Source organism: Cladophialophora bantiana (assembly GCF_000835475.1).
Source record: "Cladophialophora bantiana CBS 173.52 unplaced genomic scaffold supercont1.10, whole genome shotgun sequence".
Lineage (NCBI taxonomy): Eukaryota > Fungi > Ascomycota > Eurotiomycetes > Chaetothyriales > Herpotrichiellaceae > Cladophialophora > Cladophialophora bantiana.
The window spans coordinates 909,282-930,025 of record NW_015971584.1 but is presented as its reverse complement, the minus strand read 5'-3'; the positions used below and the strand labels follow the sequence as shown (position 1 = coordinate 930,025).

Genomic DNA, 20,744 nt, shown 5'->3' with positions numbered 1-20,744 from the left:
CACCGCACCGCAATCGATCCGAGAACGATGGTGACACCACGGTACAATTGCATGAGAAAGAGACGGCAGATCACGGAAGGACACCTCGTATGCCTGGGCAAGCTCGGGTCAGCGTCGACAGATCTCAGCTGTTTCCTTGCGGTGGCTGGGCCAGTGGCATTGCATTGCCTGGCCTGATGATCATGTCAAAATGGCTTGACGGTCCGGCCGCCCTCCCAAAGGCAAAAAGCTCAGGAAATCGGCACATCAGTCATCAATCGTTCATCTTTGCGTTTTGCCTAGCACAATCCTCCTCTCCACCGATCGATCATCGTATTCAGTCAGGTATTGGCAAGCTCTTCTATGTCTACTTGGTAGACCTGCTTTTGAAAGGTGGGCATAATGACCGGCGCTCGATGCGCCACGAGAATATGACTGAATCAATTATCTTTGGCAAGTACCTCGTACGGGACCCTCGCACAAAACAATTCATATTTGCTTGGTTTGTGATTTCACTTACCTAAACTTGTGGCGTGACTGCTGGTAAGGGAAGTTCTGCAAAGAAGGCCTGCTCTTCGGGACCACCAGGGCCTGCTGAAGATATCAGCAGCATCCCAGACCATCTTCCGTCCTGCTTGGTAACAAAATACTTGGACACAGTCTGAACTGGCCCACAGACCATTAGGCCGGCGTGTTCTTGCAGGTCCAAATCCCTCCATGACAGGTTTTATTCCTGCTTTGGTTAGACCTGCTTACCGACGCACATGCATTGCTGGGCTCATCATGTCGTACCTAATCGGCTTTGTCATCCATTTGATCGCAGTAGCTTGTTGTTTTCCCTATACAGCTCATGGACAGGACAAAGTTGGAGTGAAACAACAGTTTGAATATGCCACATGACGAAAAAAGCTTTAATCCACAAAATCCCAGGGAACTGCCATCTCAATAGCTTCTTCTTTCGAGCCTGAAGCTGATTGCAAGTGCTTCTTTCTGAAGACCTTGGTACAGTTGCCTATGTACAAAAGATTCTGGATGCCGTCGAATTGATCTCTCAAAGCAGCCGTGCGGATAGTATAACATGTCCAGTCGCCTCCCTATGTCCTGCACAGCTTAAAAGGATCAAGTCGTCGTCTCGTTCGCTAGCACCACAGTTCAGGTGCGGGTTACAAATACGAACCTGAATTGTGGTTCCCTAAGCGAAGATGGGTGGTGTATCATGCCCCGGGGGCTGGCTTGCCTTCATAGTACGGCGGTTGGACATCGAAGCCATATCTTTCCTTAATTCTTTGCTTCCGTCTTTCCTCATACCCCGGGCCGTAGATACCTGGGACCATGTGAATCAGCCGCCTGCGGAGAGTATCTTGTCGATATATCTTACCTCGTCCTTCTCCCAGCTCGTTGATTGTTTCATTGAGAGGTCTTCTGAACCGAGACCTTGCCTCCTCTTTATATGCCATCCGGTCCTCGAATGCTGTGTCTGAAGAAGATTCGAACATTGAGCGGCCAGTGTAGCTGATCACGCCCATCGCGGTGCTGAGGGCCAAAGCGCTGCCCAGCGTCGATGTCATTGACCGTTCTGCTGCCAGTTAGCAATGAACCCGACCCACTTCTGCTGTGCGTTCCATACTCCAGAGACCGTTCAAAGAGCCAGCTAGGGCACCGCCGATTACATGGTTGATGTAGTCATTCTTTTCTCGTAGGTTTGCGGAAGCCGAACTTGCAAACTGAAACGTTCCTCCCATGGCCGCTGGAAACAATCAGAATCTGTTCAGGTTCTACATTTTGAGAAGATCCCAATCATACTGAGTAGACCAATGGTTCTGCCAAAACGTGTAAACACCCCGAAGGCACCAATTTGTTCCTTGGCGACAGTGTTCTGGACAGAGGCAACGAAAAGACCAGCAGCACCGGTTAACGCAGCTGCGCGCGCCGAGAGGCCCAGAGCATCCTGAGGTTGGTAAACGGGCTCGTCGGCATCGTAATTCGGCTTCGGGTCCACCAAGTCGCCCATGGCTGCGATCCTGGCTGTTGGAGCTGAGGGAGGTCAAGTTCAAGTCATCAGTAGCTGGGCCAAAGTGATGTCAACTCGGTGGAATGGGAGGGACGCGAGGAGGGCCGACTGTAAATTGAGAAGTTTCGACTTGCCGTGAGATTTATGTTGATCTCCTTCTACCGAAGCTCTCACATTGAAGTCAGAGAGGTGCAGCTTGGCATTCGCGCGGCATACCTTCCTTATGCAAACTGTGCACTTGATTCGTTGGGCGGAGGGAACATTTAGCCCCACTTTGACATGAATGCATCGGCCTGTTCAGAGACGAGGCTCCCCCATCAAGGGGCTCACAGCAAGGTAGATCAGCTTCTGGTGATTCTAATGGGCAAAAAAAAACCGCCTCAGATATCGTTACGACGCCAGAATGTGGCTCTTCAGGTTCCCCTACTGATCTCGGGTTTGTTATATTAAAACAGAGAGGGAATAGACACAGCGCATGTATACCTTGACAAGGCAACCACAGAGATGGATCTACAGTTAGACCCGACTCTGACAAGGTCCCAGGTCTCCATCATTCGCCCACATTATATTCCTTCCACGCCGCCTTTCTAAGCCAATCTGCGCTCAATAGAGAATCTCTCCCTCGTCTTGTCTCCAGACTCCCGAATCCCATCGACCTGGGCCACAGCCTCACCACCTCCTTCTGATCGAATCCAAGGTGTCGGCGTCGGCATGGACATCGTTCTGAAGCGCTTCGTCGTCGTCGCCGTTGTTGAGATCATAGTCAATGGAATTTGCCGTCCCGCTAATACGGAACCTGAATCCTCCCTGCGGATGAATCTCCAGCAGCAGGTCGGTGTGCTCGGTCGGGTCCTCGAGGTGCCTGACGCGGAGATCGTAGTGAGTCACCGGTATTGATTTCCGACTTAATCAGGGCGATTCAAACGCCCCGGTTCTGCTGATGCTCTCTACTAGCAGCTCATTGACTCCCACCGTGGATCCGATGCCTCCCTCGCCGCTGAGCGTCAACCTGTTCTCCGAGTACGGGCACGAGTTGCTGTCGTCACCCTGGAAGCTCAGCACCGCGGCTTGAATCTTTGTCGGTTCCGACGTGGTCTTCTTAGCCGCGATAGTCAACTCTGTATCCCTACCCACAGTCTATCGCGATCGTCACCGTGTAGCTCAGCTTGATCGTCGGCGGCTCCGGTATCGGGTCGTCCATGTCGATCAGTAGAGGCTTGGCCTTGTCGCGGAGGAATGCTTCGGTCTTTGAAGAGGGGGACCTCTATCTTTTTTTTTTTTTTGCCTTGTCCGCTTTGCCATAAAAGATTCTGGCGGGAATGATCCCGATAAAGGTGCATATGACCCCAATGACTGGCAATGTAACGGCGACGGATGCGCTGAGGGACACTGCGGCCACGATCGTAAGCGTCATAATGGCGAGCTTCACCATCATGAACCCTACTTGTGCATACAACGTACTTTTCCCAATAGTCGTCAGATTGTCCCTGTCTGACAAGGGGGGAACCGATATCGTAATGTAATAGGCCGGCCCAGCGAGCGTGGTCAGGAGAGCACCCTGAACGACATGGTGTAGTATCTCATTGTGTCCACGTTACTTTCCAATGTGGCAGCGAGGGCTCTCCATTTTTCATTCCAGATGACCATTCGGTCCTTTTCGCTGACATTCAATCCGTTTCGGATCTGAGAACCAGAGACTGCAACGACGAGAGCCGGCCGTGTTGAAGCTTGGTTCGTGGCGATGCCATTTGCTTCCGCCCGGAAATTCCTGTTAAATCTCCCCAGATAGCGGCCTCGAGTCCGACTTACCGCTTCGTCTATAGCTGTGCTATTGACTGCGTTCCCGATCTGAGCGGCCTGTCAGGCCGTTGAAGAAGCCTTTGACTCCGTACGCCCCCTTTTGTTCCTGATTGCGGTCGGGACTAGCGATGCACTCATTATAGCGAACATGCTCGTCTATGAGTCAAGTCGGTCAAGAGATTCTAGAATTTCATCCTTTCCAATCCTTACCATGCCTAAACTCAGCAAGCCTCTGGAAGAAAGCTTTTTGCATTGGGACACACCACTCGAAGTCTTGTACCACTTGTTGATTGTGGCTTGAATGAAATCCGCCTTGCTGGTCGCCTGGAGAACTAGTAGGATCGCAGCCATAGTAGATGCGACTCCAGATGTGATGAGAAGAGTCTATTCCAAAATCGGCGTCTTCTTGGTATCGTTGTCCTCGGTCGCCGCGACTTTAGCTCATCCATCTGATCTTTTATGTCTTCGGAACGTATTGCTTGTAACTCAGTGTCAAGATCGCAGGAATTGTTCAGCACCATGTCGATGATCTGACCGATAGAGTCGTATATCCACTCTGACACCTTGTAGCTAAGAATGTCTTCGACCTCGCCCGGAGTGCTGGCGTCGGTCGTATTAATCAAATGGGTAATCACAATCTCGAATGATTCCGTAGCATGGTCGTGTAGCGTAGCAATGCTGGATGAAATTTCATGCAAAATGGAACACCATCCATCCAACGGCATGCGCCCTTGCGGTGCATACAGTCATTCAGCCGCTCTCCGGGCGCCTTGAAACGAAGCCTAAAGGTGGACTTCCGTCGCTGTTGACAGGAGCCAGTAGCAAATAACTGCCGAGGAAACAGGGGTTGTCAAGATCTATCAGAAGCTTCCTGGCCGATTTCTCACCCCCTGAGAGGCTGACTGTCTTTTGATCGTCACCCATCGCGATCACGAATTACTTCGCTTCTTGCTCTGCGAGATAAGGATTCAGATCCTCTCCAACTAACAAAAATACCTGCTTAGATGTTAGTCCTGCAATATATTGTGTGGTGGATCTTTCCCCTTGCGTGTTTCCTAGATACCCAGTGATCTCCATGTTGAACTGGAACACAGCCCCGTTGAACTCTCTCATATTCCACTAGAAATCAATTTCCATACCGTAGAAGGGGAGTGGAATGGTCACATCGCTTTACTCTCTTTTTTAGGTAAAAGCGAGGTTGCGGGTCGGATAGACAAGAACATCTACCTGCTCGTCGGTCTCTTGTTCTGTATAATGATCGGAGAGAGCTGAGACTGCCGCAGCCCACCTCATTTGCCATGGCATGGAGGCGCCATCTGGATTAGAAGACAACTGCATCATAAAGTGAGAGTAATTTGCTGCTTGTAAGGGTGGGTGCTGTTCAAGTCATCCGCGTAGCATGTCAAGCTCGGGGATGATCACAGATGGAAGTTGAGGGCGTCGACATTCGGCTTGGAATGATATGTTCCCAGAGTCAAGCCACCCCATTTCTACAGGCTGACGCAATCCGTTCTCGTCCCAACCTCAAGAGGCCACTCTTCCGCATCCTTGAAGGTTGCGTGAAATCCTCCTCCGATAAATGCATCGAAGGATTCAGGATTCACCCAAGGACCCTGATAATCCCGTCTGGTTCTTCTTCGCGGTTATCGCCCCCTCCTTCATCTTCATCCCCATCGTCATCATCCCTATTTCCGGGGGACGGGGCGGGTTAGGTTCATCCCACCCATCGTCCCCGTCTTCGTCGCCGGGATCAGGGTCTTCGCATCCTCTGACGCCAGGAAGGAGACCAAGAGTTTGAGTATCTCCCACAGGATTTCAACCAGCGTTTCAACTCTGGACCACCCTTTGGGCTTGCTCTGTATGTGTTCCTCGAGCTCCTGTTCAAGTTCTGAGGTGCTTTTTGCAGCGAGACCCACAGAAGTCCTTGACTTATTTGCAAGCGCGATAAATTTGGGTCGCACGTTGGATAGGTCTTCTTTGTCGGACTCTTCTTCCATGATGCGACCCGTATTGGCTGTAAGGGCACGCTGTTCTCCATGCTTTCTGGCATCTTGCTGGTGTCGGCTTCTGCGCTGACCCAGACAACTTTTGTGCCGGCAAGGCCTGCGGAGCTGAATTCCAGCACACCGTGCTCGTATCCTCCAGAAGTTCCGCAGGAGAGGGGCTTGAGGAGTCGGGACCAGATGAGTCGTTCCTTGCGCCGATCATACGAGGTGCGGTGCCCAAGCTCGCCTTCCAGGTTCTAGGTTTCGAACAACTGCATTACCGGAAGCTTGTCGCCTGACGAGCAGGCCTTCGTCATGGGAGAGTCGATAGGCGCCAAGTGGAATGTACAACATACATCTAGGAGGCGCACACTCTAATGGATTCTAATTGGAGCAAGTTTGCCTTTCTTGGCCTGCCTCAGCCCAGATGCCAGAAGCTGGTGGACGCCGTCGATACCAATCTTGATGAACAAAGGTCTCAGATCTTTGATTTTCTTGAGCATCTCAAGCCGCATTTCAGGTGGGAGCTTCTCAAGTGCAGCAGCAACAGACTTGATCATAATTTCCGGATAATTCAATGCCACCAGGTTCCCGTTCGCATGGTACCTACGGTGGCTCTCCCGAAGGTGCACTCCATGGAGAACTTGAGACTTGGCGAATTCCACTTGAACTGAGTCGATAGGTACAAGCTCGTACGAGCTACTATCTGAGGAAGGGCGACAGAGGACGGGACCAGCCTCCAGTTTGCCGACGTCGAGCGTTCTCTTCCAATGCCAATTCGGGCTTAACACCGCGGAGACCAATAGTGGTGTGGAAGACGTGCCCTGCAGTCGCAAAAACACCTTCGCCATCTGTGAGAAAGATGGTGTTCGTAGATGTTATGTCGAGAGCCACGCAAGTGGATTTGGCGAAATCTGGGTCAACACTTACTAAAGCCTACCGAGAGAGGGTCTCTGACCTCGCTCCCAACCCTCTCGTCGGATGCTATGCCAGCCTACTTCGAATCTATGTCGGTGAGAATGACTGTGCGTTTACTGACGCTCTTGATTGGAATTTCGTCTGTCCACGTCGCACCCATGGTTCCAGGAAGAAAGCATCCACCGCCGCCGCCGCTGCTTTTCTTGATTGTGGTGGTCTTCCCAGGGACTTCCTTGATCTGAGGGGCCTTGGAAGCCAATAGGTATGCGAACGACTACTTGGCTGCAGTTGAATCGAGTTAGTAAATAAGGTCCAAGAACTTGGGGTTCAGGCATTATTGAAGACGTAAAGCTTCTTGATCCAATCTGCAACGGGCTGTCCAGTGATGGTCGTCATATTGGTTCGTCTGATTTCCGAGTCAGCACATAGTAGTCGAGGAAATAGAGGATGCTGAGGTGTCGCACCTGTTGCTCGACCGTTTCCAATATGACAATTCTCGATGGGGAGCCTGTCGGCTGACCGTTGGCATTGTAAATAACAATTTCCTGATCGACTTTCTTTACTGATATAGCCACGGAATTCAGGCAATTGTGGTTCGGTGTTGCCTGAATCTCCCTGCATCTAGTTGAGATGGACTTGAAGTTCTAGGTCGCATTCTCCATCAGCTCATCGATCTTGTCATCGGTAATGGCAGACAATATCGTGACCGGCACCTGCGTCAGGGATTTCGTGGACCGCGACTTGACCGCTGTCAAAGAACCTGTGGAGGACGAGTCGACGTATCTTCAAGCCATCGACCGATTTGAGTTCGCCCTTCACGATCGGTGCGGAAACCACGGAGGCAACCTCTATAGAGAAAGAAAGAATTTTCTTGACGCCGTCTCCATTTCTAAGGTTCGGCCGTCTGCTGCAGCAGGTATTTCCGCCAGACATTCAAACCCTTGTTGCTCGTGGAATTTGCAAAAGCGTTACCCTGGATGGGAAGGCAGCGCGGACCGTGCTCGATATATTCCAGAGCACATAGAAACGCTGTGCTGTACATGTAATGACGGCTGGCCAAGTCAGCAAAGAGAAAGCCTCCCGGAAACAGGTCTGATATGAGGGCAGCCTGGATTTCAGCGAGGACTCCTTGTTTGCTGTGCAAGCTGGCGAGTGAAGGCAAACCATTTGTCTTCAAGTGCTGGTTAGTGTGCTCAGCGAACATGAGAGACGTGGCCTCTCGCCATGTCCTCAAATGGGTCATGGCTTGAGACACTCTATGTATAGTTAACTCCATAGATTGTATTTTGTCAAGACGTCGTACGGATGCTTTAGGTCCCATTTTCGCACAGTTGCCGAATCTAGGCTTGTCAGATTGGCTGTTCATCGAGCCCGTGGCCGTAACCACGGACTGGACGACAAGTACGGAAAGCGACATCTGATTCATTTCGACCAGTAATGGCCAGACCCGAAGGCTCGACACCGAGAGCATCGGAATATTTTTCGACTAAGAAGTCCCTCTTGAAGTCGCAGACGATTAGTGTCTAGGTTGTAATGTTGAAAAGACGCGTCATATAGTCAGTGACTGGGAAGGGCGGAAGACTTCCCCAGAGCTTCGCGAGGTCGCCCGTGAGCTGTTCAGCTTCCATGACGTTGGACATTCTAAACAAAGATCTAATGTAGGGATGGAGAAACCACTACACAACGGAATCAAGGATAATGAATATGCAATGGATCAAGCCGACGCAGGAATGCTAGGCAAGGGGAATGGTTTCTTAGTGTTAGAGGAAACTTCATGATGACAAGTGAGCGCAGGTGGCAGATAATGTGAAGATACTTGTACTAGAACGATTCCCTGACTTCCTTCTTGTATGGTCCTGCCCAAGCAGTCCAGTGCTGTACAAGGAATGACGTCGTCGTCGACAAGAAGTACCTGAGCTCTGGGCTCTTCACAGGAGGTTCGGTTGGGATGCAGAGAGATGCGGATACATGCTCAAGCAAGGAGCACCAAGTTGACGCATAACGACTGACTAAGCCAGGCATAATCCTCCGTCGCCAGCCTTGTATTTGTGGAAGCTAGCGGTGGCAATCCTTACTGCGGCGTTGTTGCTTTCTCGGCGTTCATCATTTGCTCACCCGCTGGCAAAAGGACATAACGCTATATGTCCTGACGGTTGCATATGCAACATGAAATAGTAGAAGCGAGATGAGAGCTGAATTACAGCAGACGGACCTAAGCCCGAGCTAAACTGTTGTTCGTCGTGTTCGGAGATTTATAGTGTCAGATTTGGAGCTGGGGGAGCAACGAGGTGCTCAATCACCTTGTTGCATCGTTCAATATAACAATGATTTCGACTCGAGGGACGTGACGCACATTGGGATTGAGCCCTAGGGTAACACCTCATTGTTTATGCTTCCGAAATTCTGTATGATGAAGATTTCAGGGAGCGGTGCTAGTCCTGCGACATTGCTGTTCTGGATTGCCGTCGAAAACATACCTTTCAAGGTCCAATACGACACCAAGAAACAGGCCAGATTCTCTCAATTCCGAAGGAGAAAGGCATTGCCGTGTACTTTGGTTGCGAGAGAGCCTGGCAGCTACGTTTCAAGGCGAGACCTTGTTATTTCAACACGGAAGCCGGAGACAGTACGAGGTACAACTGGTTTGGCTGCTTTGTCTGGCTGAGTATGGGAAAATGACGGGGAAGTGTCTCATATCTGGAAACGGTTCGGGCAGCAACAATGGCACCGAAGTTATGGGGTGCGCAGAAGAGCTGTCGAACCGCTTTGTGTGAAGAAGGTAATACCGATCTGTGAGATGTTTCAATATCGAAAGGCTGCTTTTACCGACGATGACTAGCGCCTTGGCATTAGCGGCATTGGGAACATTCAAGGCCGGAAGCGGCGCCGCCTTACGCGCCCCCCGATTGGGAATCTCCAGGCTTCGATTCCTCGTCACATATGCATTTTGCCATTCGCAGGCTGCTACCTACACACGCTCCGCCTTCGTCATGGCATGACATTCTGAACTCTTTTGAATTCTTCTATTACACTGCACCTATGATTTAGGCTGGCTGACACCTCTTCTGTCACTCCCCGGCAGAAGACTGCGTGGGTGACGGCCTGTGGAAGGTCCGGTCCAGTCCAAGTGTCTCTCTGCGCTTTGTTGCTCGAGTCCCAGTTTCAACCATCCACCCATCACAGTAGTTCCTCGAGTCCAAATATCCTGCGCCCGCATGAAACTAGATCAGACGTATCCCTTTGCCTAGATCCTGCGACAGTCCATTTGCATACCTGCCCTCACTGTTGGCTCGGAGAGCTGGTGGATCGCTTCCAAGCCGACTTGCATGGCCGGTGTGCAAGGCAATATCCGGTCCTTCATTGCGCCGATCAAAGGATCTGGTGTGTAGGCAGGAGATGCCACCAAAGAGATTGTCTATAATAACGAGATACTACAGGTCGAACTGCCCCGGCATTCCTCGAGGATTTAACCCTTTACGAGCCATGGCAAGACTCCAAGAACCTTCCGAACCTGCTCGCTGATTCACCCCTCAAGTTCATCCACGCCCCTTATTTGGCAGACCTCCTACCTCTTCATAGCTGCAGGCACAAGTTTGGGTTGAAGCCGAAACAGTCTCAACCTCCTGCAGTGGACGAGAGACCGGGTCCGCAATCAATATGGACGGTGGCAGCATTCTGTCAAGTGTGCCGGGTACATCTTCATGTCAAGGTCGATTACACCATCAGATTTGATGACGATCCCTGCCCCAGCCTCGAGCATCCTCTTCATCACCTGGTGAGGTCAGAATTTCAAGAGCCGTTGGAAAGGAATGTATGGAAGCGTCAGAACCCGAACTCTCAAGATGAAATATATACCTTCAAGTGTTCCTCCCTGACCTGCTCCGCCACTGTTACCGTGCGCTTCAGCCCGCCGGTCCTCCGTCAGAGCGACATCCACACCCTGACCGATCCCGCGCTGCTTCGCCAGAGAACAGAAGATGCTTTCCGCGAAAGAGAAGGGCACACGGAGGGGATGCGGCACCCGGGGCCGATGGATGTCCTGCTAGACCTCCGAGCATATCTGAAAAACTCATGGCGTGCGAGAGATGATCCAAAGTACCGGTCAATCAACTTGTCAAATCGGAGGTTCATTGTTCGATTTGGACCCGAGGGAACCGCTTGCAAGGACGTCCTAGATCATCTTGGGTTCCAGCTTTTGGTAGGTGGAGAAGCTGTCCTTGAGAAGTTGCACTTGAAATGTACCTGTGTTGACCCCCTCGTCTGTCAGCCCGGGGATTGCTGGATGGTCCCAGAACCAAGTTTTGAGGACCACCAACCCTACCAGAGCCCCCTCAACATCTGGTTAGACAATGCCGAACACGAATTGACGGCTCTGCTTCTGTCCCGCCCCTATGAGGAACGACATCAGCTGCAAGATATTGCCCCTCCGCTGCCCGCCGAAAGGGAGCTTTCACGGGCCCTTGGGTGTCAGGACTGTGAGTCGCCCGCCTGCATCTGGCTGAGACGCGCTAATTGAATGGCAGATGACACGCATCCTGCAAGCAGAACAGCTAGAATCTCTCCCGAGATGAGAACTCCGTACAGGCAACCTCCCACCTTTTTCTCCTGAGCCCCGCTAACGTGGACGTAGTCCTTTCACTGCTCTTGGCTGTCCGATGGATCTGTCCGACCAACTTGTTGCCAAAGCGTACCACTGGCAGGTTGAAACAGATCGTCAAAATGCGCCTCTATATCTCAGCAATCTCAAATACATAGGAAATCAGCGTCAGAGTGAGGTCTTAGAGACTGAGGTTGTTTTGGAGACCTCACAGGGCCATTATGATGCAGAAATGCTGGATGAAGCATATAAAGCCTTCCACCTGATCGGGCGTGAGGGTCCGGTCAGCGATGAGGACATCATCGGCTCATTTACGGCCCAACTGGCGGACTCTCCAGGTCATGAACATCAACTGAGAGACTATCTCCGCATCATAGGAGTTGATCGCAACAGTAAACGCATCACGGACACTGCGATGAACAGTGAGTCACGCCTCTCATTTGAGCTTCGTGAACTCACAATTTTGCTACAGTTATTGACAGCTATGAATCGGCACTTGCGTTCCTAGATGCCGTTTCCACGATGGAAGACGAGCACATCCAAGCTTTGTGGGCTGTCAAGGTTTGTGGTGTGCCTATATGTCGATTGATCGGCGCTGATTGTTGTCTTAGACAAATGAAAACAAGGCCCTCGCAGAGCAAGCTACTCAAGCCGTCCGCGTGATTGCGCAACACCGTAAAAGCCGATTTCTGTCTAATTGGATCGATTCGGGCTTTTCGAACGAGACTCACAACCAGATGGAGCCTGCCGAAGGGTACCAAGCCCTCCAGATCGACAATCGCGCTATCGACGATGAAATGATACTCTACCAATACAACATAGCCGTCGAAGAAAATCCTGGCAGCGTGGAATACTACAACAGAGCGCTCGCCGCAATCGCCAAAGGCCGGAACAGCTCAATCTTATTGGATCATTTACACAGCAGGGCTCCCCAAGAACCTCAGGGCAAGCCGGAAGAGCCTGTGGGACTCGAGAATATTGGGAATACCTGCTATTTAAACAGCTTATTGCAGTTCCTGTTTACAATGAATGAGGTTCGCCAGTTGGTTCTCAACTTCGACGACTACAAGATGCCCTTGGACGAGAAGAGTATGGAACAAAAGCGGGTGGGACAGCGGAAAGTTAGCCTGAAGGAGGTTCAGACTGCGCAGCAGTTTGTCGCCGGCCTGGCGTCTCTGTTCCGCGGCATGATACAAACACCACGTTCATCTATCAAGCCAGAGCAGGAGCTAGCCCGATTGACACTGGAGACCGAAAGTGTTAAAGAAAAGATGCGTCGAAGGTCAACACTCAAGTCAAATGAGCGGCCCAGTTTAGGCTCGATCGGTACCCTACCTGTTTCAGGACGCGTACCCGTGGCTGACTCTGAAGCGAATGGAATAATGGATACAATAATTATCCAGTCGCCTACGGATACCAAGACCCTCACCGTTGACATAATACAAGACTTCGATGCTTCGACACTGGATGCGACAGAACACGCGACTAGTGGCCAGCAAAATGCCGATGCCTTTGTAATGAATGACAGTGCCAGTGAAGTCACTTTGGTGTCGAGATCTGGCAGTGACCAGGATTTATTGGCAGAGAGAAATGAACACCTCCCGATGTCGGACAAAGAAAATGTCTCACCTACTGGGGCTACAACAACATCGGTGGTCGTATCTCCTTGGACAGGGCAGCCTCTTCCAATAGCAGCGCCATCGAATCCAAATCCCCAATCAGGCGCATCGTCTGAAAATGCTGATGAAAAGGTATCCGGCATAGATCCGGAACTCATGAAATATGCCCCCCCTCCTGGAAAGCCACCGCCAGTGCCTCCGAGGAAACCCGTCCAGAATGCCACCACTACTCTAGAAGAGTATGCGCGTCAACAAGATGTCACCGAGGTCATGAATCATTGCATCATTCAGCTGTCTTACGCGGTGCGACCTACAGGGTTCGACAAGTCGGGGGAACAACGCGACGAAGTGCATGATCTATTCTTCGGGCAGCAGGTGGTACACAGTCAACCGGAAAAAGAACCAGCGACCGCCCTTCCGTTTCTCAACATCATCACGCGTGTGTTCCATCGGCCTGTTGATGTATATGCTGCGATTGACAATGAGTTCGATCTTCAAGATGCGCAAGATGGCGCAAAAGCATACACCGCAATCGCCAGTCTACCGCCAGTATTGAGCATAGCCCTGGACCGAGTGTCATGGAACAACGAGACAAAACGTCAGGAAAAGTTGAATTATCACGTCGACGTTCCAGAGACCATCTACATGGATCGATACCTGGAAAGTCCACCAGGCTCTGACCTAATGCAAAGACGGCTGCAGACGTGGGAGATTAAGAAGGAATTAGCATTACTCATCGCTCGGAGAGATCAGCTGGAAGAAAAATATGTAAGATAACACGTCCTTCCCTACATGGGTTCGAATAGATTGTCGACTGACATTATGCGCAGGGCAAATCCACAGATGTCCCTGGGCTTCTCGAAGACGCAAAGGGTATCTTGGAATACTTGGCCGAAATACCTGGTGATCAAATATCGGCCGAGCTCAATGTGAATCCAAACGCCATCGCTACCCTCGGTATTCTAGCCGAAAATGCCCGTTCTGAGCTCGAAGGTAAGAAATATCCTTTCCACTTGGTTTCAAATTTGACGACGAGAGTACTAACCTCATCTTCCTCAACAATACAGAAATCCGCTCTCGGATATCTCGCCTGTCTCAGCAAATTAAAGAATCCTTTGTCGACATGCGCAAACACCCATACCGCCTCCACGCCGCATTCTTCCACCGCGGTTCCGCTGGTGGAGGCCACTACTGGGTGTACATATTCGACCACAAGAAAGAGATATGGCGGAAATACAACGACGACCGTGTCTCCACTGTCACAAATCTCAACGAGATCTTCGGCAATCCGTACGCACAAACTCAAACCCAAGGTCAACAGCTGCCAGCAAGCAGCAGTAGCTTGAATCCGCCCCCGAACCCGTACCTTTTGATCTACTTGGACGCAGATCGGATTGATGAGCTAGCGGAAACGGTGAAGCGGGAAATTGTGAATCCGCCACCTGATGCGGCCCCCGTTGCCTCGGAACGAAAAGATCATCCTCAAAGTCAGATGACAGCCATGCCGCCCGCTAAGGAACTAGGCAATGGTGGTGACGTGGAGATGCTGGAGTATGCCAATGGTGGTGAGCAGGCCCAACCCTCACAGTCAGAGTCTTCCGCCGTCCTCGACAGGCCCCCGCCCAGGGAGCCGAGCGTGCGGAAGGAAGGAAATTGGGATAATAGCCAGCTGATTATGGATAGGGAGATCAACTGGTAGAGCCAATGGTCTAGAGGATGCGTGGTGGAACTTGCAGCCGCTGCTGTGACGAAAACGTCCGATGGAAGCTCCTGAGCATCAGCCGCTGGAAAAGCAACGATGACTTCACAGCATGTGGAACGGGGAAGGAACCAGGTAGAGAGCAACGGCAAGGGACAAGGGAAAAAGAGCATTAGCGCCCAGCATAGCTAGATCCAGGACACAAGAGGGTTTGTAACTAATGTAACTCGACCCGGCGTTAATGAGAATGTTTAGCACGCACATTTTGCCATAACCATCTTGGTTGGTTGCGTTGTAGCGTGGCGATTCGTTCTTTGACCGGCCCAGATATAAGTGGTCAAAATCGAATGGACTTGTTATTTACAAGCTCGGAAGCTCATGCTTATACCCATGCCTATGTCATGTCTGTAGCATCTTCCGGGCAAGCGTATCCTTGGCCCAGGCGTTAACGAGGACGAGGAACATGCGGTCTTGTGGTTGTACACGCGTCGATCATGTTTTATGCTCCGGGAACGTCGAGTTACCTTAGGCGAGTGGCTTGCCCGCCATTGCATCGGACTTGATGTCGACGCTTCCTTCTTTTTGCATCTTCCCATGCAATCGGTGCTCACTAGCAGCCTGTCGTTACAGTTATGATACGTGGTTGAGCACAACATAACCATCAAAGGTCCCCGAGCTTGTGTGTCCTATGTACTTCTCGCGGTGATCGGGTCGTCGTGTGCTCCTCTACGGTCAACGAAGCTTCGATGTGACCTAAACAAGGTATGCTTCGTTTGGACCTTCACGTCGATCCAGCAGTGACCTAGGTGGGCGGGACCCCGGCGTCAGCCTCAAGGTGTTGTTCACGGATCGAGTTCACCTACCTCCACCAGTTGTGGATGACCTCGATCTGCCTCTGGTTGCCACTGATTAATCTCGAGTTTTGGGGGTCTGCGTGGTCGATGAAGGACGCGTTGCTAAGATACGTAAGTCAGCGACAATTGTAACTGCGCTCAACACACAAAAAACCGGAGATCTTACGCTCTGTTGTCGTAGACCAGCTCGAGCTGGCTGTTGCCAGCTGCCTGCCGTTGCTGATTTATCGCTGCGAGAAACCGCGTGAGGACCACCTTCTTCGGCATGGTCGAGGGCGGCGGAAACGGATCTTTCGGTAGCCGCGTCGCGAATGTTAAACTGCCACGATTTGCATTGCCACGACTTTCAATCCTTGGCTTCAGGAACTGTTCGTCGCTGTCGGAAGTATCAAATTGCTGTTTTGCACTGGCGATGCGTGCACTGCGGCAAGGGGCGGCACGACCTTTGATCTTGAGCCCTTCTGGCCGTAAACCACGATTGGCGGTTTCCTTTTCCCTTTGCTTAGTACTCGGCTCGAGAGTCAAGTTGACAATCTGTTCGGGAGCAAGCAATTTCAGGGACCACCTTGTTGCTGCGCCTTTGTTCACTCGGGGACAATCGCCTACTAAATGAGACGTGCTTGCGCATATACAGCAAGAAATCCAGAGCTTGGTAGGGCCACTGTCTGACGGGCCGTAAGAAGGTAAAAATCGCTGGGGGCATGCTTGCTCCAGATGGCCTGAGGTTCCACAGATATCACAAGGTATCGTGGTGACCTTCAAGCCCGTGGGGCAAGACTTAGCAGTGTGTCCGCGATCACGGCATGTCGAGCATCGCTGGAGCAGAGGGCAAAGACGGCTAGAGTGCTGAGCAGAGCAATGAATGCATGTCACTTCGGGACAGTTCGACTCGGTATGTCCGCTTTGGAGACAACTCAGGCAAACAGCAGGCTGATTGAGATCAATGTCTTCGTGATTAACGTGGAAGAAAGCGTATTTCAGTTGAAGCTCGAGCTTGTCTGGGCTCAGATCTGCAAGACATGGGCCTGATTGTACTCGGGCGTCGGCCGCTGTGGAATGGGTTGGGAGTTTGCCGGAGACAGTGCTGAAAAAACTTTCGAGATCGCCCTGTAACTGGTCGTGAGTATCCCGTCCGGTAGAAGAGAGGGGTTGAGTTGTCTCTCTTGTAGACGTTTCAGACTCAGTATCTCCCTCATCCCCTTCATCCCTCTCTGATTGTGTAAATGTTTCTTCTTCTTTTTCTTCTTCTTCTTCCTCGTCTTCTTCGCCTTCTTCGCCTTCTTGCTCCTCTTCCTTCCCGTCATCATCAAGATCCATATCATCAGAGAACGAGTGATGTTGGGTACGGTCAATGTTAATGACCATACCCCCGTCGTCGGACTCTTCTTGTTCATCGTCAGAAATCTCGATAGCATCATCTCTGGATTCTCCTGAGGTTGTTTCAGGGTCGAATGGACCATCACCCTCGCTTGGACTGGATTGCGACTTATGAGAAGCGGCCGGAGGAGGTGCTGTGTGGAACCCGGTAGCCAGTCTGTTGTTGCCAAAGGCAGCCGAGGCGGAGCTCGCAATTCCGACAGCCTCACCGGTTGACGACCCAAGCTCTTCTGGTTTCTCTCGACTTGACGGCCCCACGTCCTGCGAAGCCGTGTTGCCCATAGTGGAAGAATGCGAGGCGATTGAAGAATCAGTTGAAGGAAAAGGTACGGAGTTGACTTGACCTTTTTGTCTCGCTTCGCGACTCAAACCAACAGCAGCGATTCTCGACTCACCCTCATCGTCTGAAGATGCGAGTCCGGACATCTGAATTGGGAACGACATCATTTAAGTAGAGGCAGGAACGCGTGCGGAACTCGCGTTTTGCGAAGCCTGGAGGTCGCCATTCAGAACGAAGATGCGAATCGCAGTCTCGCATGCAAACAGTACTCAATACCGCGTAAAGGGAAAGTACACCGGACAGAACCGGTCAAGCGGTCCACTAATCCAGAACTGACTAGTGTACTCGGTAATCGGGATTAACCCCGTTGACCCCCTTAATGTCACGCAGCCTTTCGGAGTAAACACTATGCATTTCTACCTCTATGCTTCTTCCCTTCATGTTTCATAATTCACATCTTTATCCCCTCAGATGCAGACAGAGGGGATCCGCGCAATCACACAGCTTCGAACTTAGTCGCACATGAAATCATTGGTGGTTGCGGTGAGAACAGCGCGTAACTTATGCAATCCCACGGCGGGGGAGTCTTCACACTAACATCCACACTTCCATCCATGCGCTTATGCCCACATTCGCTTGAACTTCTGATTGAACTCAGCTTGGAGCATGGTAAACGCCTTCAAAACCTTCCATGACAGGTCACCTCCAGGCTCCGACACCTCGCTCTCAGCTTTCACCTCCTTCTGCAGTTTCTTCTTATCAACTGCATGACGCTTCTTCTCCATTTTGGCTGCTTTGACCGCCTCACCGATGGTTTCAGGAACCGCGCCGTTGGTTCCGGCCATATCGTCGCTCATATCCTCATCCCAGCTATCAGCCGTCTTTTTCTTCCTGGGACGAGATGTCGCTGTGGCAGTGGCCGAGTCTTTCTTTATCATCTCGCGACTCGGCAGCACCCGAGAATTGGGAACGCTCTTATTGCCCAAGTCACCCTCCAGAACTCTGTCATCAAGTTCTGACTCGTGCATATCACCGCAGCCCATGATGTCCGACATCTCGTTTCCAGTCGATAGGGAGAGCTTCAGAAAGTTCTCTAGACTAGTCACAATAGTCGCGAGGACAAGCGAGAAGTCATCGAGTACAAACCAGATGTCTCCTGTACGGATGCCATTCTCCTTCTCGAGGGCAACCACGTTGCCGTGTTTGAAGAAGTCGTAGAGGTATGCGTTCAAGAGTGCAGTGCTCTCGTTTGGATAGGTTCCCACGCAGGGAACTGCAGCCTCCTCTAGACTGCGAACCGTCTTGCAAAGGTCGGACACAGTCTTCCACTCGTCTCTATGGCGTGAAAGGGCAATGAAAGCAGAATTAACGCGCACAGGGGGGAGAGCAGATATCGACAATCCAATCTCGTGTAATGGTTTGTCTCCGCCGCATTTCATCCCAGTGAGGGGCAGATCGTGGTCAACTTCTTTGACGTGTTGGTCGATGTAAGGTGACACATACGCGGCATAAGTGTCTAGCGTTTGATCGTTGTGGTCCAACAGGATGCTCGCTTCTCGTTTTGGCGGAGGGGGGAGGACGACCACCGATGACGACCACCGTGTTCCCGCGCCGAGCGACTCCAAAACAGACTGTCTCAGATACTGGCGTCCGAAGAGGTGCGACATGACAAGCATCAGAGCGAGCAGAACTTGCTTAGGTCTGATAAGAATGTCTCCACAAAGCTTCTTAAGATATCCACTTTTGAGCAACGCGTGGAAGGCAAAGCTTGCATTTCCAGTGGAATACAAGTGAGACGCGCAACCTGTGAAATTAAGAGGGGCACCCGAAGCATCCAACATGTGGTTGCGGAGAAGATATTCGATAGAGAACCACAGATGATGCGGGACAGTATACTTCGACTCTGGGCCATCCAGATAGATGCGGGGGCATGAGAGGATCGAATTGATTGCCTTAACAGCATATGCTGCGTGTTTCGATTCATGCAGCAAGTTGAAAAGCCGCAACACCAGGTCAGTCGTGATTGGAAAGTGACCGTTCAGGTTTGGGAGCCTTGAGTTGAGCAGGCGGCAGACCTTTGAATACGATACTCCCTGGAAGACTACATTTCCCGAGACATGAAGCCCTTGACGTCTGGCTCGACCGGCCGCCTGGCGAAAGTTGAGAGTCGTCAGGAAAATCGAGTCTCCTGAGAAGACGACGGTCTTGCAGGGCATGTTGGCACCCAGGGCCAGCGCACCAGTGGCTATCACTACACGCAAGTACCCCTTGCGGAATAAAATCTCGCACACTTGACGATATTTGCGGTTCATTCCTGCGTGATGCACACCGACGCCTCGCTTCAGAGCGTCGATCAGCCAGTCAGACACAGAATGTGCCTCGAGCTCATCAACGTACTGCTGAAACTCCAAAGGAGTGAGTTTCTGCGCGTTTGCAAGATGGAATCCATCAACCGGATCGTTTGGATCGAAAGATTCATAATGCTTGACTCTTCCGATCCAACTTGTCGTACTCGCTCGGTCCTGGTCGTGGGCTCGTCGTCGGCATTTCTCTTCTTGGTCTTCTTGGGCACTTTCTTCCTAGCCTGTTTTCCCTGGTTCTGCTTCCAGCCTTCCCACTTATCGATTTTGGACTTCCGAGCTTTGCTGGATTCTTTCCAGCGAGCTTCTGCGTCCTGCAACTCCCCCAGGAGACGTTTACCGACACGCTCACACGCATCCCGGTCGAAATTGAAGAATAATGCTGGAAGAGCTCCTTCGTCATGAAGCGAACAAATAAGCAGGAGCGTGGTGTCGAAGCAGTCTGCGTCCCGAACCAAACGTGGAGGCTCGCTCTCGTTCAGTTTACCCGAGGATATCTGTAACTCTGGTCGCTGTGCGCTCCTTGCGGATTGCTCCAGTTCTGTGAACACCATTTCAAAAGGTGATTTGTGATCGTCAACCAAAACCTCCAGAAGTGCCTTCAGCTTGGCTTCCCACTCGATAATGTCGACTTGGCGTAGGATTGGCGGTAGACATTTGGAAGGGTCTAGTTGTTCATCAAGGGGAATGCATCTGTTTGATGCTTCATCATGGCATTCCACAGCGTCCAGCAATCTCGCGGTTCGAGAGTCAAACCATCGGGTATCCCTCTCGAGCGATCGACTAAGCTTGCTACCGGAAGCATGAAACTTATCCCGGTGGCATTATCAACCCCAACAGAAGGCAAATCCGAACAAACCGACAAACCCCTTCAACAGGAGCTTTGTTCGTGGATCATAGACACACTTTCGTAGATCTGAGTAGCGGTGCCGATGCTCTATCATCTCGACTCGGATACCGTTGTTCTCCTGAGTCTTGCTGAGCCAGGCATTGAATTCTCTTGGATTGCCGACTGTGGCAGAAAGTGCGATGATAGGACAAGGAGCAAGAAGAAGTAACTGTTCCCACACAACCCCGTCATCGGCCTGGCCAATGCAGTGAATCTCGTCAAATATGATGCATTTGACCCGAGAAGACCAGTCGGTCGCGTTCGACGGAGCAAGAAGCATGATCTGGAGCATGTGAGGAACCGTGACCAAAACCTGACACCCAGTAGGGTTGTTGACGCGGTGGTCGCGTGTGTTTATGGCCCAGACTGACTTTCC

General features: G+C 51.4%; 7 protein-coding genes across 7 annotated transcripts; 1 reads left to right on the top strand and 6 right to left on the bottom strand.

Annotated features, from left to right (window-relative positions):
- Positions 1-1,193: 1,193 nt before the first annotated feature.
- On the bottom strand, positions 1,194-1,990 carry Z519_07240 (uncharacterized protein; the record flags this gene model as incomplete). Its single annotated transcript, XM_016764975.1, has 4 exons — positions 1,194-1,303; positions 1,358-1,555; positions 1,607-1,726; positions 1,783-1,990. The coding sequence occupies 4 exons, from the start codon at positions 1,988-1,990 to the stop codon at positions 1,194-1,196; spliced, it is 636 nt and encodes a 211-aa protein (XP_016618925.1).
- Positions 1,991-2,659: 669 nt separating this feature from the next.
- Positions 2,660-3,191, bottom strand: Z519_07239 (uncharacterized protein; the record flags this gene model as incomplete). Its single annotated transcript, XM_016764974.1, has 3 exons — positions 2,660-2,852; positions 2,916-3,088; positions 3,144-3,191. 3 exons carry the CDS (start codon positions 3,189-3,191, stop codon positions 2,660-2,662), a joined length of 414 nt encoding a protein of 137 aa, XP_016618924.1.
- A 2,284-nt stretch (positions 3,192-5,475) lies between these two features.
- Z519_07238 (uncharacterized protein) lies at positions 5,476-5,787 on the bottom strand (the record flags this gene model as incomplete). Its single annotated transcript, XM_016764973.1, has 1 exon — positions 5,476-5,787. The coding sequence occupies one exon, from the start codon at positions 5,785-5,787 to the stop codon at positions 5,476-5,478; it is 312 nt and encodes a 103-aa protein (XP_016618923.1).
- A 362-nt stretch (positions 5,788-6,149) lies between these two features.
- Z519_07237 (uncharacterized protein) lies at positions 6,150-6,626 on the bottom strand (the record flags this gene model as incomplete). The annotated part of the gene is made up of 1 exon (XM_016764972.1): positions 6,150-6,626. One exon carries the CDS (start codon positions 6,624-6,626, stop codon positions 6,150-6,152), a length of 477 nt encoding a protein of 158 aa, XP_016618922.1.
- Positions 6,627-10,019: 3,393 nt separating this feature from the next.
- Z519_07236 (uncharacterized protein) lies at positions 10,020-14,608 on the top strand (the record flags this gene model as incomplete). Its single annotated transcript, XM_016764971.1, has 8 exons — positions 10,020-10,074; positions 10,131-10,891; positions 10,961-11,172; positions 11,324-11,712; positions 11,763-11,851; positions 11,902-13,677; positions 13,740-13,902; positions 13,977-14,608. 8 exons carry the CDS (start codon positions 10,020-10,022, stop codon positions 14,606-14,608), a joined length of 4,077 nt encoding a protein of 1,358 aa, XP_016618921.1.
- An 859-nt stretch (positions 14,609-15,467) lies between these two features.
- Z519_07235 (uncharacterized protein) lies at positions 15,468-17,283 on the bottom strand (the record flags this gene model as incomplete). The annotated part of the gene is made up of 2 exons (XM_016764970.1): positions 15,468-15,564; positions 15,629-17,283. 2 exons carry the CDS (start codon positions 17,281-17,283, stop codon positions 15,468-15,470), a joined length of 1,752 nt encoding a protein of 583 aa, XP_016618920.1.
- A 456-nt stretch (positions 17,284-17,739) lies between these two features.
- On the bottom strand, positions 17,740-20,660 carry Z519_07234 (uncharacterized protein; the record flags this gene model as incomplete). Its single annotated transcript, XM_016764969.1, has 3 exons — positions 17,740-19,602; positions 19,632-20,271; positions 20,347-20,660. The coding sequence occupies 3 exons, from the start codon at positions 20,658-20,660 to the stop codon at positions 17,740-17,742; spliced, it is 2,817 nt and encodes a 938-aa protein (XP_016618919.1).
- Between the last annotated feature and the right edge of the window lie 84 nt (positions 20,661-20,744).